The 16,196-nt window shown below is 39.0% G+C and overlaps 1 protein-coding gene across 1 annotated transcript in view; it reads left to right on the top strand.

The window, feature by feature from the left end:
- LOC149298128 (GRB2-associated-binding protein 3-like) overlaps positions 1-11,631 on the top strand; it is a 58,623-nt gene extending 46,992 nt beyond the window's left edge. The window contains exons 4-10 of the mRNA XM_089487762.1: positions 1,477-1,916; positions 3,110-3,165; positions 5,408-5,660; positions 6,596-6,677; positions 8,072-8,174; positions 10,402-10,515; positions 11,515-11,631. Of these exons, the coding sequence (XP_089343888.1) occupies positions 1,477-1,916; positions 3,110-3,165; positions 5,408-5,660; positions 6,596-6,677; positions 8,072-8,174; positions 10,402-10,515; positions 11,515-11,631 (1,165 nt within the window). The remainder of the gene's footprint in view (positions 1-1,476; positions 1,917-3,109; positions 3,166-5,407; positions 5,661-6,595; positions 6,678-8,071; positions 8,175-10,401; positions 10,516-11,514) is intronic.
- The last annotated feature ends 4,565 nt before the right edge of the window (positions 11,632-16,196 follow it).

Below are 16,196 nucleotides of genomic sequence, written 5' to 3'. Positions count from 1 at the left end.
TCACAGGTCCCACTGCTTGGATTTGGTATATTTGTCTCTTCTGCCCAATAAAAATAAAATGTAGGTCATGATCAAAGGGAATACACTGTGTTATCGGACTGCTCTTACACTCGGTGTGGTAAAAGCAAACACACGGCATATGAAACCATTTTTGCTTTTTTTGGCAAGGTACATACACGTTTTTCACTGATTTATAATTAACTCCAAAATCTAGCTTTGTATGCGTGATGATGCTAAAATAGTACTCGTGTTATACATACTGGCAAAACTGGGCAAATCACCAGTGGGCCATTGACCAATGGTGTCGTCTTATTCCCTTTGCAGAAGTTGTGTAGCTCTGCCTTTTATCAGTCATCAATCAGCTAAAAAGAACCCCAATGCTGCTAACTTTTCAGGGCCTCCTTTTGCTCTTTTTATCCTCTAGTTTCTCTTGCTTTGTTGTCAACTGGAGTTGTACTTTATTGGGGGGGGGTGGAAATCCATTAAGGCTATCTCAAAGAACATTAGCAGCTAAAAGAAAAGTTTAATACAAACTACAAACCGCATGAAACTAAAGATTACTTTGGTATATTCCATTAGTCTATGTCTGTTACCAGATCTAATCATATTACCTTGTAGTTTCCTTTTCAGTGGTAGCATTAGGAGTAAGTAACATGAATGTGGGTTTGTTTGCTTAAATAATTTTGCATATCTTTTTTTTTTTTCTTTTCTCTGAATACATTTTATTTAATAACGAATCCAAGGAAAGCAGGACTGAGTGTTCTCTCTAAACGACACTTAAAAAGATCCCAGAGTCCCTCCTACTTGGTATCATCTGTGAGAATCAGATGGAGGACGGAAAACTCTGACTTCAGTTTAAAAATAGCCAAATGCATCTCGAGCAGCTGAAACAAGTGTGTTTCATCATATGAAGTAGACTCTTGCCATCTTGTGCGCTGACAAGTATGGGAATAATACATTCTATAACTTAGATATTGGCGCGGGCAATGGAATACATTTTTAAGACTGTATTAGGCTTACAGCATTTATCTATTTGTAATAAGGTACAAAGTTTTAATGATCACGGTTTAGAGACTACCAAAAGGGTTTGTTTTTTGCAGTTTACACTGAAAGCAAGAGCAACCAACAAGAAAGGTACTCATATTTTTAGAGGTGTTCCACCTGCTCTACTGAATGCAACACAATGGTAACTAAATGCAGCTTTTGAAACATTCCCGGTTCTGCTGAATGTATTTCCCAGAAAAAAATCTATAATGTAAAGTGTTTCCTAATTCATACTTTTTTTTCCCCCAGGAAATAATTAATAGCCATGTGATACAAAAAGCAGACACTGATTGGATTGATTTTTTTTTTTTCTTCTAGGGAGAGCACTGATACATTTCCTATCATATGTAAAATGGAAACAATGGTTTTACGTGAATGCCTGAAAGAATGGTATATTTGATTTAAAAATGTATGCTTTCTTCTCCATTTCAGGTGTGATGCTTGGTCGAATTCTGACAAGTCATTAGAGCAAACGTCATCAGAGGATGTGTTTCTTGACTGCATGCAGTCTCCTCCTTTTAACCAGACATTCTTCAATGTTAATATTCACCCTCATCATGTACAACCACCAAATCTTATTGCTGTCAAAGACATAGAATCTAATAGTTCATCTAGTGACTTCTCCTCCTCTTCCCCACTGCTGGGACCTTGTTCAACACCGTCTATTATAACTGAGAAAAACCACTGTGGAATACATGAAGTTGAGCCTTTGCCCAGCACTCCACCTCCAAGACCACCTAAGCCAAACCATTTTTCTGAAGGGAGACCTGAGGTCATTTCTTGTGGAATCATCCAGAATGGACATTGCTTATCTGGAGTTGTTCCCAGAAGAATTTCCCTCTCAAGCTTGGACAGTGTTAGGAACTGGAGAGGTAAAAACCATTTCTTTACAATGGATATCAACACAGTGGTTGACATTTTTGAGTGACACTTTTTGAACCATATAAATATACCCAAAGCGCTAGAGACAGCAATTATTAATCTCCGGACTGGGCATCACATTAAAAGCTTTGTGACATAGTTCCCCAACTTGTACCTTACAAGCAGGGGCCATGGACCACTAAAAGTCCAGTGTTTAGGAGTAACTACATTTTAAACCCAGGAAACAACATCATTTAAATATCAGGTTTAACATAACAGTCGTAAAAAGTCTGCTTCCATGTGTAGAAGTTGTCCTCTCCAGATCACGCCAAGCTTGTTTTTGCAAGCCATGAGAGAGGGAAGCGTGCTGTCTTGGCTGTGCTCGGGGAGATTCAGTCTCAGTGAGAGATACAAGGGCAGGTTTATATAGGCACTAGTACCATATGTCTTGTCAAAATTTGAATAATGAAAGTCCTTTTAGGGAAGAATGGAGGTGGAACAAGACCAAAAAAAAAACACGCATTAGGTGACATGGAGCTACACCCACATAAGGCTTCCCGAAGAATAGTTCTCTACTACCCTTATGGAAGATATGGCCTAGAGTAGCAGCATATTTCAATTATATCGTTAGTAGTCAACACACCACTGTTATGGTTCTACTTAATCTTAACAGTACATTATTTTTGGTGTGCATCCTTTTTCATGTAAGTAAAGGAGTTTTACTCCAAGGCAGCAGGATGTCTACTATCCCGTTGTTAGTTGCCACACTTAATTTCCCTGGAAGTGGATTTTTCTTTTAAAAGCACTTGATAAACATAAAAGAAAATTCTTTCATTGCTCATCTTGTTTTGTATGGACACTATTAATTTACAACAAAAAGTCCCTTTTAAAAGTCACAAATGTTTAATGCCTTGCCTACTGTGAAATGTTAGCCATCAATAGAACTTCTTTGTTTAAATCACACAAGGCAGATCAGAAGATCTTATGAGTCTCACATTTTACGTGTATATGAACAGACACGCGCAAATCAACGTCAGCACAGGATTCTGTCCTCTGTGTTTATTTATCTGCAGTAAAAACACTTTGAAACACACATTTTAAAAATATATTAAATTTCTTTAACGTTATTGCCTTTATCTTCACTGTTGTTTTAAAGATGTTTTCCAAATGAATACCAGGATTCCCTTTTGTCTTTTAATGACAGGTGACCAAGAAGAGAACTCATTGAGGTCCAGAGATAAGAGGCTCAGTTTAAACCTGGTTGGTAATCTTATTGTCTTTTTAAGGTTATCAATTACAATTTGATGGGATAACATAACTTGGCCAAAAATATTGTTGTATACATTAAGTGTATTAAAACCCTGATGATCAGCAAACTGATAAAGAACCACTTCAGTGCCAGATGCCATTTGTACTAAAATGTCGTTTAGTTATTTCTCTACACACATCTACTGTGTTAGTGTGGTTGAACCAAGTATAGGAGATCTCCATAAATTAACATTTTGGGTGGGCTCTGCCTCTTAGACAGCAGGTCCTACATTCCTACATTGTCTTCTGGAAGGGTACAGTGAGGTCTGTGTCTTTAATGTTAATTTGTTAACCTCCTTCACCTAGAGAACCTACAACGAGGGATAAGTGTGCTACAGAGGTGCTGGAACTGTGCTGGACTGTGTCTGCTAATGATCTTTATAGCTGAGCACAGAGCCGGCCTTAGGCGTTGTGGCGCCCTGTGCAGACTACTCCTCTGGCGCCCCCCCTCACTACCCCCCCTCTCTGCCCCTTCAAACTACCCCTCCCCTCTGCCCCTTCAAACTACCCCCCCTCTGTCCCTTCAAACTACACCCCCCCTCTGCCCTTTCAAACTACACCCCCCCCTCTGCCCTTTCAAACTACACCCCCCCTCTGCCCTTTCAAACTACACCCCCCCTCTGCCCCTTCAAACTACACCCCCCCCTGCCCCTTCAAACTACACCCCCCCACACACGTACCTTGTTCCCGGAGTCCTGCGGTGAGAGCGGGAGACATCCGTCTTCTCGCTCTGCTGCGGTGCCGGCATTTCATGTTTAGCGCCGGAGAGTAAGAGGCGCCGAGCGGTTGCTGAGAACTTAACGAGCAACCGCTCGGCGCCCCTGCCCGGGACTTATATTAAAGCATCGTTTTTTTTTAAACTTTATTTAACATGAATGATGTTAAATAAAGTTTAAAAACAAAAAACGATGTTTTAAGTCCCAGGCAGGCGCCCCTGCTACCATGGCGCCCTGTGCGGTCGCACAGGTTGCACACCCCTAAGGCCGGCCCTAGCTGAGCAGTTGTCATCAAGACACTTGTTTGACAACAAATCTAGGCTTTGAACTTCATAGTGTTCTATAAAACAGTTTTACTAAGGGCTCATCTTAATCTAGAGGTAGCTTATCAGTAAAATGGTTGAGAAGGTAAAAAATGGCACAATTCCCCAGTGATGTGCAGGATGTTTGTGCATTCTGTCATGTGCGAAGCACTTAGATATTCTGGTATGTATATGTGAAATGGATGTTGTCACTGAAATAATAACCCAGTAACTTCCTAGATCTACAGATATGAGACTGAACGTTCCCATCTTGCTTTTTTAGCAAACTACAGCAGAGGGAGTCTGAATCCTTTCATTTCAGTTCTTCACATTTGTGATGATATTGCTTGTAAAAAATCTGCAGTATAAACATCTTAAATACTCAAGGGCTACCCAGTTAATACTAAACATTATTATAAAAAGGTACGTTTTGCAGAGTTTTGCAAAAGCAAGATAGCTGATATAAATCATGATTAGAGAGATTTTTAGATTAGCAAGTAAATCGCTACAAGATAAGTCTGTTCTGACTAAGCCCATTTATCTTTTATTTTTTTCCATTTCATATTTGTTTTCTTTTTTTTTTTATAATTTGTAAGAGTTACACAAAAAAGAAGGTACCAATCCGATACAAGTTTATTCAACACAGAGCCTAAGAAATATAGTGAGAAATGGGAGACCCCTTGTGGACATTTGCTGAGTTGCACTTGGCTGTGTATATAGTTAATGTATATTTAAGTAGTAAAAGAAGGGATAATGTACCATCCCGTTACCTATATGAGAGCCTTTTTAAATATCTGGATTTTGCCTCTACTCTCATCCGCTTTAAATCTATAGACACCTCCACCACAGTCTTTCCCTCTTCCACTAAACTTTCCATATGTCATCTGCCCTTCCTCGCCTATTGTGTTGATTTTTCTTTTTCAGCACCTATTTTTTTATACCGTAAATGTAGACTAATCACACAACACTGTCTCTGCCAAATATACCATAGGTGTCAATAGCCATTTACAAGCACTTCTTTTCACACATTACACTGATAACTCTGTGTACTTCTCCATGAGCCCAGAATGATTCTCGCTTGAGCTTGGTTTGATTTTATATATTGTAGTTATTCAAATTTAAAACTACACATAGCTTTTTGGGACACTCACATTTTCTCTTCCATTGTTCTTTCAGCCTAGGTTTGCTGGCCATTATTCCATCAGTTCAGATGTTTCAGAAGACTGCTATGTCCCAATGAACCCAAATGCTTCTCCACCAGCTTCTGAGTCAGAATGCAGCACTGATGGTTATATCCCTATGAGTCCAGTGAATGCTGCATTTACTTTTAATGCACCTGTTAACTCAAAGGTTACCAGTCCATTGCCTGATCTTCCTACAGACCTGGAACCTCCACCAGTTAATCGGGACCTCAAACCACGAAGAAAAAGTGAGTAAACATGCCTGTTTAAATTCTGGTGCAATTTTTTTTATTTTTTGTAGCTGCTATTAACTCACTTGGATAAAGCACCTTTTCCCTTTTGAAAAAAACATTTCAAAGGTTTTTTGCCGTTTGATGTTAGGGCCATTTATGCCTTTTTCTGATTTCTCCACCAACCTAGATGCCCCATTATGCATGCGTTAACAGTACCAAAAAGCTACTGGAAGCAACATGAGGGTGGAGTAACAGTGTCTCGTGTCTATGCCCTGTCTATTAGTTATCGATATTTTTTACAATCATTTTGATCATATTTTGCCCATATTAACCTGATCACCCCAGTATCAGGTTATGTTCTGCATACATCAACCTTTACATTATTATACATTTGCGTGTGGGATGGTTCTTGTATATCTTTTATATCTAAGGAGACCTTAAATCTAACTTTGGCCCTTTTGTCTGCACTCTGCACCAGTCATAAAGAAAGTAGTAAGACTGAAGAAAATGCAACATAAGAAGCCCATCAGAATAACAAGATCAGGTGTATGCTAGTAAATATAATGCAATCCTGAGTAATGGCAAAAGATAAACGCAATAAAGTATACTTTACAAATAAAAGAAATCTTAATATGTACACCAGAGAAGAGAAGGGAGACACAATAGAAATTTAAATATGTCATTGGATTAAATAAAGTCCAAGAGGGAAGTGTATGTTTAATAAAAAGAGAAGTACAAGAACTATGTGGGCATGATTTAATTAGAAATTCTACTTTACAGTACCTGGAAATAAAGATACGTGGAATATGATTTCAGTGGAAGTAATACAGGTGATTACTGTAAAGGAATTCAAAAAAGCTTGGGATGTGCATCTTCAGTATCTGTTCCTGAAAAAATATTTCAACTACGCCCCCCCCCCATTGTCAACATTTACGTTTTATATCTTACAGTGCGTCCACCACCTTTGGATCTACGGAGCCTTTCAACAATTAGGGAACACCCGCCTGTAACCAGAACCTGGACTGTGCCTTAGTAAGTTGTCAGAAATTGAAGTTCTCTTTTTAGGCATCATACATTTAATACTCAATGCTAAATGGATTGTTTACTAGTGGGGTCAACAGGGAACTCTAGTATAACTAGATTGAATATGTGGTAGTACAGATATGCTGTGTCTTGTGCTGTCATTTTCCATTTAATCCTTGGAGACTGCTAACCAGCCAGTAACTACTGGTCACAACAAACTGATTGTTGGAGCAGTGCGAGGAGATCAGGACCATTCGGGAAAACCTCCTACAAGCTGTCAGCACATTTCTGGGCAGATGACAGCAGAAAGCATCTAATAATAATGCCTATTATATGCTATTTTTTTGCAAATAATATTTCCAGCAGAACTTATATCAGTTATAAGGGCTTTTTTATGTCCCTGTGATGCCTGCTTAAAGATCTTTCGCCATTGTTTTATTTGAGGCATTGATTTATGAGACGGTGAGACGTTTTTCCCACCTATTCTCACCCTTTTGGTGAAGAACACTGGAGGGCAAACCAGGATGGTGGCGTTTAGGATCACTATTAGTATGGTCACACTGTTCTCGAAACAATGGGGAAGGCATGTGTATTTTTATAAGCAGCCATGGTCTAAACAGTCAAGTTCCTACTAAATATAGGGAGCTATAAGAACAGGAAGTCCTGCAGCTTATGAAATATGGAAACATATATATTTTTAGCAGACATGCCTCTCCCTTGGTTTTAAACGATTAGCACTATGTTAAAAAAGGGAACATGGTTTTCTTTAAAGGGTTACAGTGTATGTCGGTGGGAATATAAGTGAATGTTAGTATAATTCCATACAAAATGAGCTGCACGATGGAATGTGCACGGTACGTAGAATGATAGTTTCAAGCTGTTGGATAAATTTATGAAATATATATGTTATATAAAAACACTCTGCGAAGTATATAAGTAAATATGCAATTTAAGAACATGATTCTCCTAACAGTCTGTTTGCTTTGACTATAGAAATATATGTTTCAATAGGTTTTCTCTATACAAACAAAAAAAAAAAACAATTTTGTTTTCTTTCTTGTACTTCTTGTGTGCTGCATTATCCTTATGTTATACCTTTATTGTGCAACGTGTCTGTTGCATATTATCCTACTAACGTTTCACCTTTAGCAGTTATTTCGTTATTTCCTCTTCCTGCTAACAACTTATTTCAAAATGTTCTTGTTTCAAAATTTTCTATGAACCCAGTGTCAAGTTGGTCCTTTTGAATGTTTCCCAGCAGATTGCACTTGCGCACTGTTGTTTTTACTAATGCCGTAGTAGAAAGGTATTTCGATTGGACATACATGCGATGTCAGGGTTTGGCTGCATTTCAGAGCATCTGTAACATGCTTCTCTGACCTCTTCTATGTTTTTCTTGCTAGCAATCGCACCAGCTTTGTCACCTCCGAAAGCGGCTGCATTAACTCGGCAGGTATTTTTGCCAGTTCTGTCCCAGGAGAAGAAGAGGAAAGCTATATTCAAATGGTAACTATCAGGCCTTACTATTTTACACTCAGGCTGAAGTTAATATATTTTTAATTTATGTGTGATTTATAAGCGTGTGATATGAGGTTCTAACATTGCAGAAACAAAAGTTAAAATGAGAAAAAATGAAAAGAACATGTGATGTCCAGCATCCTAAATCCTGCATTAAAAAGGTTGGGAGAGGAGAAAGAGGGGGGGGTATGGGTTCAGGTGAGGGGGAAAAATATTTACAAAGGTTTTTCAGCTGAGGTGTGATAAACACCAGGGTAGGTAGAAATGTTCTCTCTTTGTCCCACAGAGACAAAATAGTCAGACACTAGTGATTATTTAGCGTCTCTCCAAGCTGAGATAGTCTTGTACTCATTTGTCAGGTTTTGTCCCGACTTCACCGAGGTAAAGCCTTCCCTTACTTTTCAACCGTTATACTTTGAATAGAATGATTGAAAAAAAGCAAAGGCTATAGTTGTTTGAAATTAATTAGACTGTTTTATTTTGATGGCACTGGATCATCCTGTGTTAGTTAATAGCATATCTGTCTATAGTTTAGTTTCAGCCGCAATATGTCAAAATTCTGCCATCCATAAAAGTGGTATTATACACAAAAATATCACTACTGAACACTGACGAGATAAAAAAAAAAAAAAATCAAGTGTAAGTAATCCCTGGTGCCACGCTCATGTAGTGCTCCACAAATGTAAAAAGAATATTTTGACACAAACCTTCCTATTAAATATGAAGGAACAAAATATAGTGTGAAACAACTTCTATAAGGATGTTTACCATTTTTATACTGCCATCTGCATGTACATTTTTGATTAGCATTTTATTTGCATGAATAAAATTATATTTGGTACTTTTTGTTTCTGACTTTGTATAAAGAAGGATTTAAAGCTCCATAGCTATATGTTAAATACCCACCATCTGTCTGCTTTAATTATAGCATAGATCCTGAAATAGCATGTTGTCACCACCCCCATTAATATAGGAACATGCATGTTCTGTTCTAGCCAGCTAAGTATCATCTTGCTCTGCTAACTTTTGCAGACAGTAGTACTGGGTACAATTTTGATGCTTTTTTTTTTAACATGGAAACGTGTCTATGTATACCATTCCATGCTCTGTGCTGGTGCTCACCACTTTTTTTATGTAATTCATGTGAAAAAATGTAGGTTTGTAGGTAAATTTAAATCTGGAACATCAGGGCCGGCCCAAGGCAAAATGCCACCTGGGGCGAATTTTAAAATGCCGCCCCCCCCCCATTATCTACCCTTCCTCTCCCTCCGTCCCTGCCGCCCCCCCTTGTACTTACCTTTCAGCAGTCCTGCGGCGAGTCTTCCTGTTCGGTCTCGGTGCCGGCTTATAATGCTGAGCACCGGAAATTTTCCGGCACTCAGCATTACAAGCCGGCACCGAGACCGAACAGGAAGACTCGCCGCAGAGGAGAGAGAGAGGGGCACCGAGCGGGTACTGACAGCTTGGTAAGCAAAAAACACTCGGCGCCCCTTTCTCTCTCTTTCGCTTTAAAAAAAAAAAAAAAAAAGGACTTGGGGCCCCTTCAAAAGTGCCGCCTGGAGCAGTTGCCCCACTCGGCTCCATTGTCGGGCCGGCCCCGTGGAACATGATAGGTTCTGGAATGGGATGTGTTCACCAACTTGGGTGTTTGTGGAAGAGTTAAGCATTTTAACTATGCCTTATGCAGAGTATGTTCAGCCCCTCTACTATAAAACATAAACGCACATATTGCGTGGCCATTTATGTAAGATGTAAAAAGCATATTACACCTCTTTATTATAAGTAATAAATTATCATAAAGTTCTAGGATACAGAAATACATCAAGCAGCTGCCACGTGGCCAAATGAACACCTGTTAATTTAATAGAAAACACCCCACCACCAAAGTTATTTTAGGCATATGCAGCCCATTAACTGATTTGACATTTGGATGCTTTTAGATGCATTCTAAGATCTTTAATATCAGCTCAGGTTATTCCGAACATAAGAAAAGATCAAGTATTCTTCACAGAAAGAAAAAAATGGGCAAACTAGAAGGACCATGGTTATCTGCTATGAAATTCTGTGTTTCTTTTAACAACCTCAGTACACCCACCCAATTTGTGTACAACGAGCCCACTTTAACATTTCAGCTGTAACCTATTTACTTAATCATCCTTTTTCTGGTCTAGAAATTGATCTTCTTTTTGATAATGACTTGCTTTTTCTCCACTAGGAGCAGAGACAGGGATCATCTCCCGGTAGCGGGAGTTTTCCATGGCCTAGAAAGTTCAACCTTGACTATTTGGCATTAGATTTTAATTCTGCATCTCCGTCTCCTGTCCAAAAGGTAAGGAATGCATACAACAATGAGTTCCCTTGCTTTAGAACGACTTCTGATTTTCCGTGATGGTGTACAGTATTAGTAGTCTAGTAGGACCTCTTAAAATGAGAACAGATGCCTCCTTAAAATGCACATGGGATTTCAGTAGATCCTAAAACATCTTCGTGTTCGGGAAAAAAAAAATCTTCGTATTCCACGAATATTCGCCTGTTCCTGTCTTCTCTTCGGGCGAATATTCATGGACATTCTTCGTGTTCGGTTTTTCTTCGTTTTTTCCGGTTAAGGGGTTAATACGGGGTTAGCGCGTACCGCAGCAGCTCTGGCGCCAGGAGTTCAAATGTCCGTATGAGCAACTCTATTGGTCGTCAGCAGGGGGCTCGTCTGCCAATGGTTGATGGCAGACGAGCCCCCTGCTGGCGACCAATAGGGTCACTCGTACAGACTGTTAAACTCCTGGTGCCGTAACTTGTCCGGCAGATACCATTGGTCTCCCTGTTCTAGCATTTATTAACTGATAGAACAGGGAGACCGGTGGGATGTGCCGGGTAAGTTGCAGCGTTTTCATTTCAAGATGAATGCACAAGTCTAATAAAAACATATATCCTACCCTCTTTTGAACAAAAGTGACAATTTGTGGGGAGGCTTTCCCCTTTTAAGATGTAGACCAAATATTGCTTCTTTTAGCAATTCTGGTTTTAATATACATCATGAGGATGTTTCTTAAACTATGCCCAGCCCAATTAACAGAAGGGATTGGTCTCACATAATACGATAATTCTCTGCTACTGTTGACTAGTAAAATGTGATACATTTTAGGACCATCGGTTTATATAAGTGTATCTATATGTGTGTTTCATACTCACAAGTGATTTCTTTAGATGTGATAAGATTACATCTAGTTGCTGGATATTTTTTACCCCTTATCTCTCCCGGATTTCTGCGTAATTGAAAGTATGAGCAACATTATTATAACTAAGTGTCTAACAAAATTATATTTTACTTTAGAAACCTTTCCTGTCCGAGGAACAGAGAGTCGACTATGTCCAGGTCGATGAAAAGAAGACACAGGCCTTGCAGAACACTAAGCAAGAATGGACGGATGAAAGGCAATCAAAAGTTTAAGCCTCTAGACTACCTTTTTTGCACTATAACATTTTGGTCAATGCAGCTCAATAGTTTGTGTTTGCTTTTTTGTAAGGAAAATTATTTCTGCATTAAAAGGCCAAGAGAGGGCCTTTATAATCTTGTATGGAGATGATGTTCTGGGATGAACATGTCAAATGAACACATAGGGAACTTTTTTATTAATCTGGAGGATGTCTTGTCCCATATATTTTGGCCATTTATGGGATTGGGACAACGTATTGAGGACACTATTAAATGGAACAAAGGTAATATTCACTCATTGAAGCAACTCAGTCGATGACTAATGACTATTAGACTCCTTGTAAATGTGGAAACTAAAAGAAACCTGAGGTTTTCGTGTAAATAACCTGTTGTGTCATCATGGAAGAACTGTTGGTGGCATCTACAAGCAAGTTACTGTTTAGAAGGGCTAGAACTCTAAAGCCAGGTTGAATTGTTGGCAATATAGTGCTATATTTATGGTATGTGACTTTTCAGAAAACGTGCCTGCTCTGCTGTTAAAAGCAGGCTTTTTGGAAGTGTTCTCGCTGTTTCGTCACCACTAAGACTGTTGTTGATTGTAGGATAACTATGCATAATTTTGGCAGTGGAAATGTTCTTGAGCAAATTATTTGTTTTATATATGTCTGTATGTAAATTGTTTGTAAGAAAGCATAATCAGGTTGAAATATCGTTAAATAGTAATGGCAAGTATTCCATATAACACCACAAAGTGCTTTGCTTTTGAGAGTAAATACCAACCCCTTGGAATACCTTGGAAATCCCACCCTTTATTCTCCCTGTATCTTCATGATTCATTTCATGGATTTATCCTGGTTGTCAGCATTTTATTTTCTCTGGGAGAAGTAAAAATCAATGTTTTAGCACTTTGCTGATGCTTTTCCTGCCAGCATTCCATTGACCGTCCTTCACTGGTGACATTTAAATGTCTTTGAAACTTTTATTTATTTTTCTTAGCTGGTTCCTGTATGTGGGATTTATCTAAAAATCAAGGTTGTGTTTTGTTCCACTGGTAACACTGTTAATAACAATCATGCTTATTCTTCGTAACCCCTGTACCAGAAATGGCGTCAGTGAAACGTACCATGATGGCCTAGACGTTTTATATTGCATTTGCATTTGTGTACACTGTTCTTTTCCCAGAACGTTGAGTAGCAATTATGTACAAAGTAGGCTGTAAGTTGAGTGATGGCACTAAAGGAAAATACATACAGCAATAATTTGGATTTTTTTTTATACAGCCTTCTTTTGGGAACTTAAGTTTTTTATTTGATCTTCACAATGAGGGGTTTATAATGAACCAAAGTAAAATTCCTTTTCGATTCTATATTCAAGAAAACAGGCACACCCTTCTCCTTGCACTCCAAATGATCTAGAAGGTTTATATAATCTCAGTCACGCTTTGTTGTGAGCACATTACACTCTACAGAACATGGTCTAAAGTCATCCTCAGATCAGCTCTTTCTGTAACTACAGGGAAAAATAGTTGGTTAAAATGATTCTGTGAAAAGTTGATATGATGGGGTTGGTACACCATCTGTTGCATTTGCTTTGTAAGTATTAAATACATTTCTCAACGCATTCCATCGACTGATTCTGTAGGATTACAGCTGATAAATAATGATGTAATTCCTACATGTTTCCTAGAAATACCTTAATCATAAGATATACATATTTAAGGTCATTTTTAGCTAAATGTCGTCTTCGTTCCTTGTCTCCTTGAGTGACTTTATGCCTAGATCTGGCTAAAACCAGTAGTGCAAATACCCCACACATTTGGCCTTATGGTTCCCTGCACCAAAGCATTAAATACCGTATTTGCTCAATTATGAGACAAGGTTTTTTCCAGAGCAAATTGCCCTGGAAAATACCCCTCGTCTTATAATCGGGGTCGTCTTATACTCAGACCTCAAATAGGTCTGACTATGAGACTAAGATCCAGATCCCCGCGGCGCTACAGGGGACCTGGATCCTCCTGTCCCTTCCCCCCCCCCCCGCCCCACTTACCGGTGCTTCTGACTCCTCGGTGTGTAGCCGGAGCAGTGTGCAGATGTCTACGCGATTCGCGTAGACAACTTCCGCTGCAGCCGGAAGGAGGTGCGGTTAGCAGCGGGGGTTGTCTGCGTCCATCATGCCGACCTTTCCCAGCTGTCAGAATTCTAGGGTCGTCTTATATTCAGGCTTTTTTCTTTTTTTCCTAAATTAATATTCAGATTTTGGGGGGTCGTCTTATAATCGAGGAAATACGGTATATGTAAAATGTTAACTGTATAACAAGAATGCACACTGTATGACCAAAAGTATGTTGACACCTGACCATCACACCTATATGAACTTGTTGGACATCCCATTCAAAAACTATAGACATTAATATGGAGTTAGCCCCGCATTTGCAGCTATAACAGCCTCCCCTCTTCTGGTAAGGCTTTCCACAAGATTTTGCAGTATGTCTGTGGGAATGTGTTCCCCTTCAGCCAAAAGAAATTTTTTTAGGCCAGGCACTTATGTTGGACAAGAAGGATTTGCTTGCAATCAGCGTTTCAAATCATACCAAAGGTGTTCAGTGGGGAAGTCACGGCTCTGTGCAGGTCACTCGAGTTCCTCCACACCAAACCATGTCTTTATGGACCCTGCTTTGTGCACAAGGGCACAGTCATGCTAGAACACAAGGGCCTTCCTCAAACTGGTGTCACAAAGTTGGAAGTATACTATTGTCTAAAATATCTTTGTATTCTGTATCATTAACATGAATTTAAGGTGCCTAGCCCAAACCCTAAAAAACAGCCCTAGGCCATTATCCCTCCTTCACCAAACTTTACAGTAGGCACTCTGATAGGTAGTGTTCTCCTGGCATCTGCGATAACCAGATGCTTCCATCAGATCTTCATAACTCCAGAGAACACGTTTCCACTGCTCCAGAGTCCAGTGGCGGTGTGCTTTACACCACTCCTGCATATGCTTGGCATTGCACATAGTGATCTTTAGCTTGTGTGCAGCTGTTCATCCGTAGAAACCCATTACATGAAGCTCCTGGTGCACAGTGCTTGTGGTGATGTTGCTTCCAGAGGCAGTTTGTAGGATAGGCAATTTTTACATGCTACACGCTTAAGCACTCTGTAGCCCCACTCTGAATGTTCGTGGTCCTCATGACGAAGTTGTTGTTACTCAAAGACGCTTTGACATCACAATAATATTACTTACTGCGAACGGGAGGCAAATCTAGCAGGGTGGAAATTTCACAAATTGACTTATGACTTATATGACTAAGGTGCCATTCTATGATGGTGTACAGTATGACCTATTCTACTGCTAATGTTTATATATATATATGAGAGAGAGAGAGATTGCTGCCAATGTCCTTGATTTTAACACCCTGTTAGTATTGGGTGTTGCTAAAAAACCTAAACTCAATAAGTAGGAAGGGTGTCCACATGCTTTTGGTCATATAGTGTATTAGTTATATTCCAAAGGGTTGTCTCTAAACCTAATCTGTTGGGACTGATCATATAACTTTGCTCTTTTACATTGTTGACAATGAAAACACTTTGACATGGTGTTTGTAATTTTTATTGTTGAACAGAAGATGATGCAAATGTTATAAACCTAGTTCATATTGCCAAGGTATACTAGTAAAGACTAGAGTCGGTGGTAGTAAAAATAATGTATATTAGGCTAAACCAATAAAATAAAAACAATATTTGTAAGATCAAATTGATTTAGCTTTCACAGTCTTCCTAAAGAAAGTCCCTTCTTCATCCAGCCTGTCCCATGTTGTCTTCCAGATGTTGTGTGTCATGATGTTTTTTTTATTTATTTAGGTTTATGTGTGTATAGAGCTATAACACACCCCTATATACTGGGCTGGACATACTTTTACTTCTAGAGTCTAGCTTTCTATGCTATATTATGTTGTATAACTAAATTGTATATGGATTTGCCCAGCCATAATCTGCAGTGTTGTATTATTCCACAATTCCTTGACCTAATAAAGAGGTTTTAATTAAAGCCCTCTCAGGCAGCTAAATGGTCAGGAGTTTTAAATGAAAGAAGTAGTAAATGTAACACAAAAACAGCAACTCCGTACTGACAAATTTAGTAAATACCTTAATCCTGGTGGTTATGGACCTTTGATCTATTGTATAGATTTTATCTTCAAATTATAACATTGTGCCCATACCGTACAAATAGCATTTGGATTCCTGTTATTGTAGCTGCATTGGATTACTATTTCCATTATGTCCAGCTACTCAGATGAATGTATTTTAGTCCAAAGCAGCTGCGTTGACAAAGGTTGCATCAGCAAAGTTGCCCATACCTACAAAAACCATTGCAAGAATACAAGATTATATTTATCCGGTTGGTCCAGACCCTGACAGTTATCACTTTTTGTATTTTAGGGTTTTAGAGCCATGTCAGAAGTTAGTGTGATTTTCTTAATTACATTTTGATCTTCACAATTAAAAGGTCTTTTGCAGACTTTCTCAGGGTATATCGCATATCAAACAATGTTACTAACGCATGCAATGGCATTTTAAACCGGT

This window comes from Sceloporus occidentalis, unplaced genomic scaffold, assembly GCF_023333645.1.
Source record: "Sceloporus occidentalis isolate IW3139 unplaced genomic scaffold, rSceOcc1.0.p SCAF_34, whole genome shotgun sequence".
Lineage (NCBI taxonomy): Eukaryota > Metazoa > Chordata > Lepidosauria > Squamata > Phrynosomatidae > Sceloporus > Sceloporus occidentalis.
This window is presented reverse-complemented; position numbering and strand designations above follow the sequence as displayed.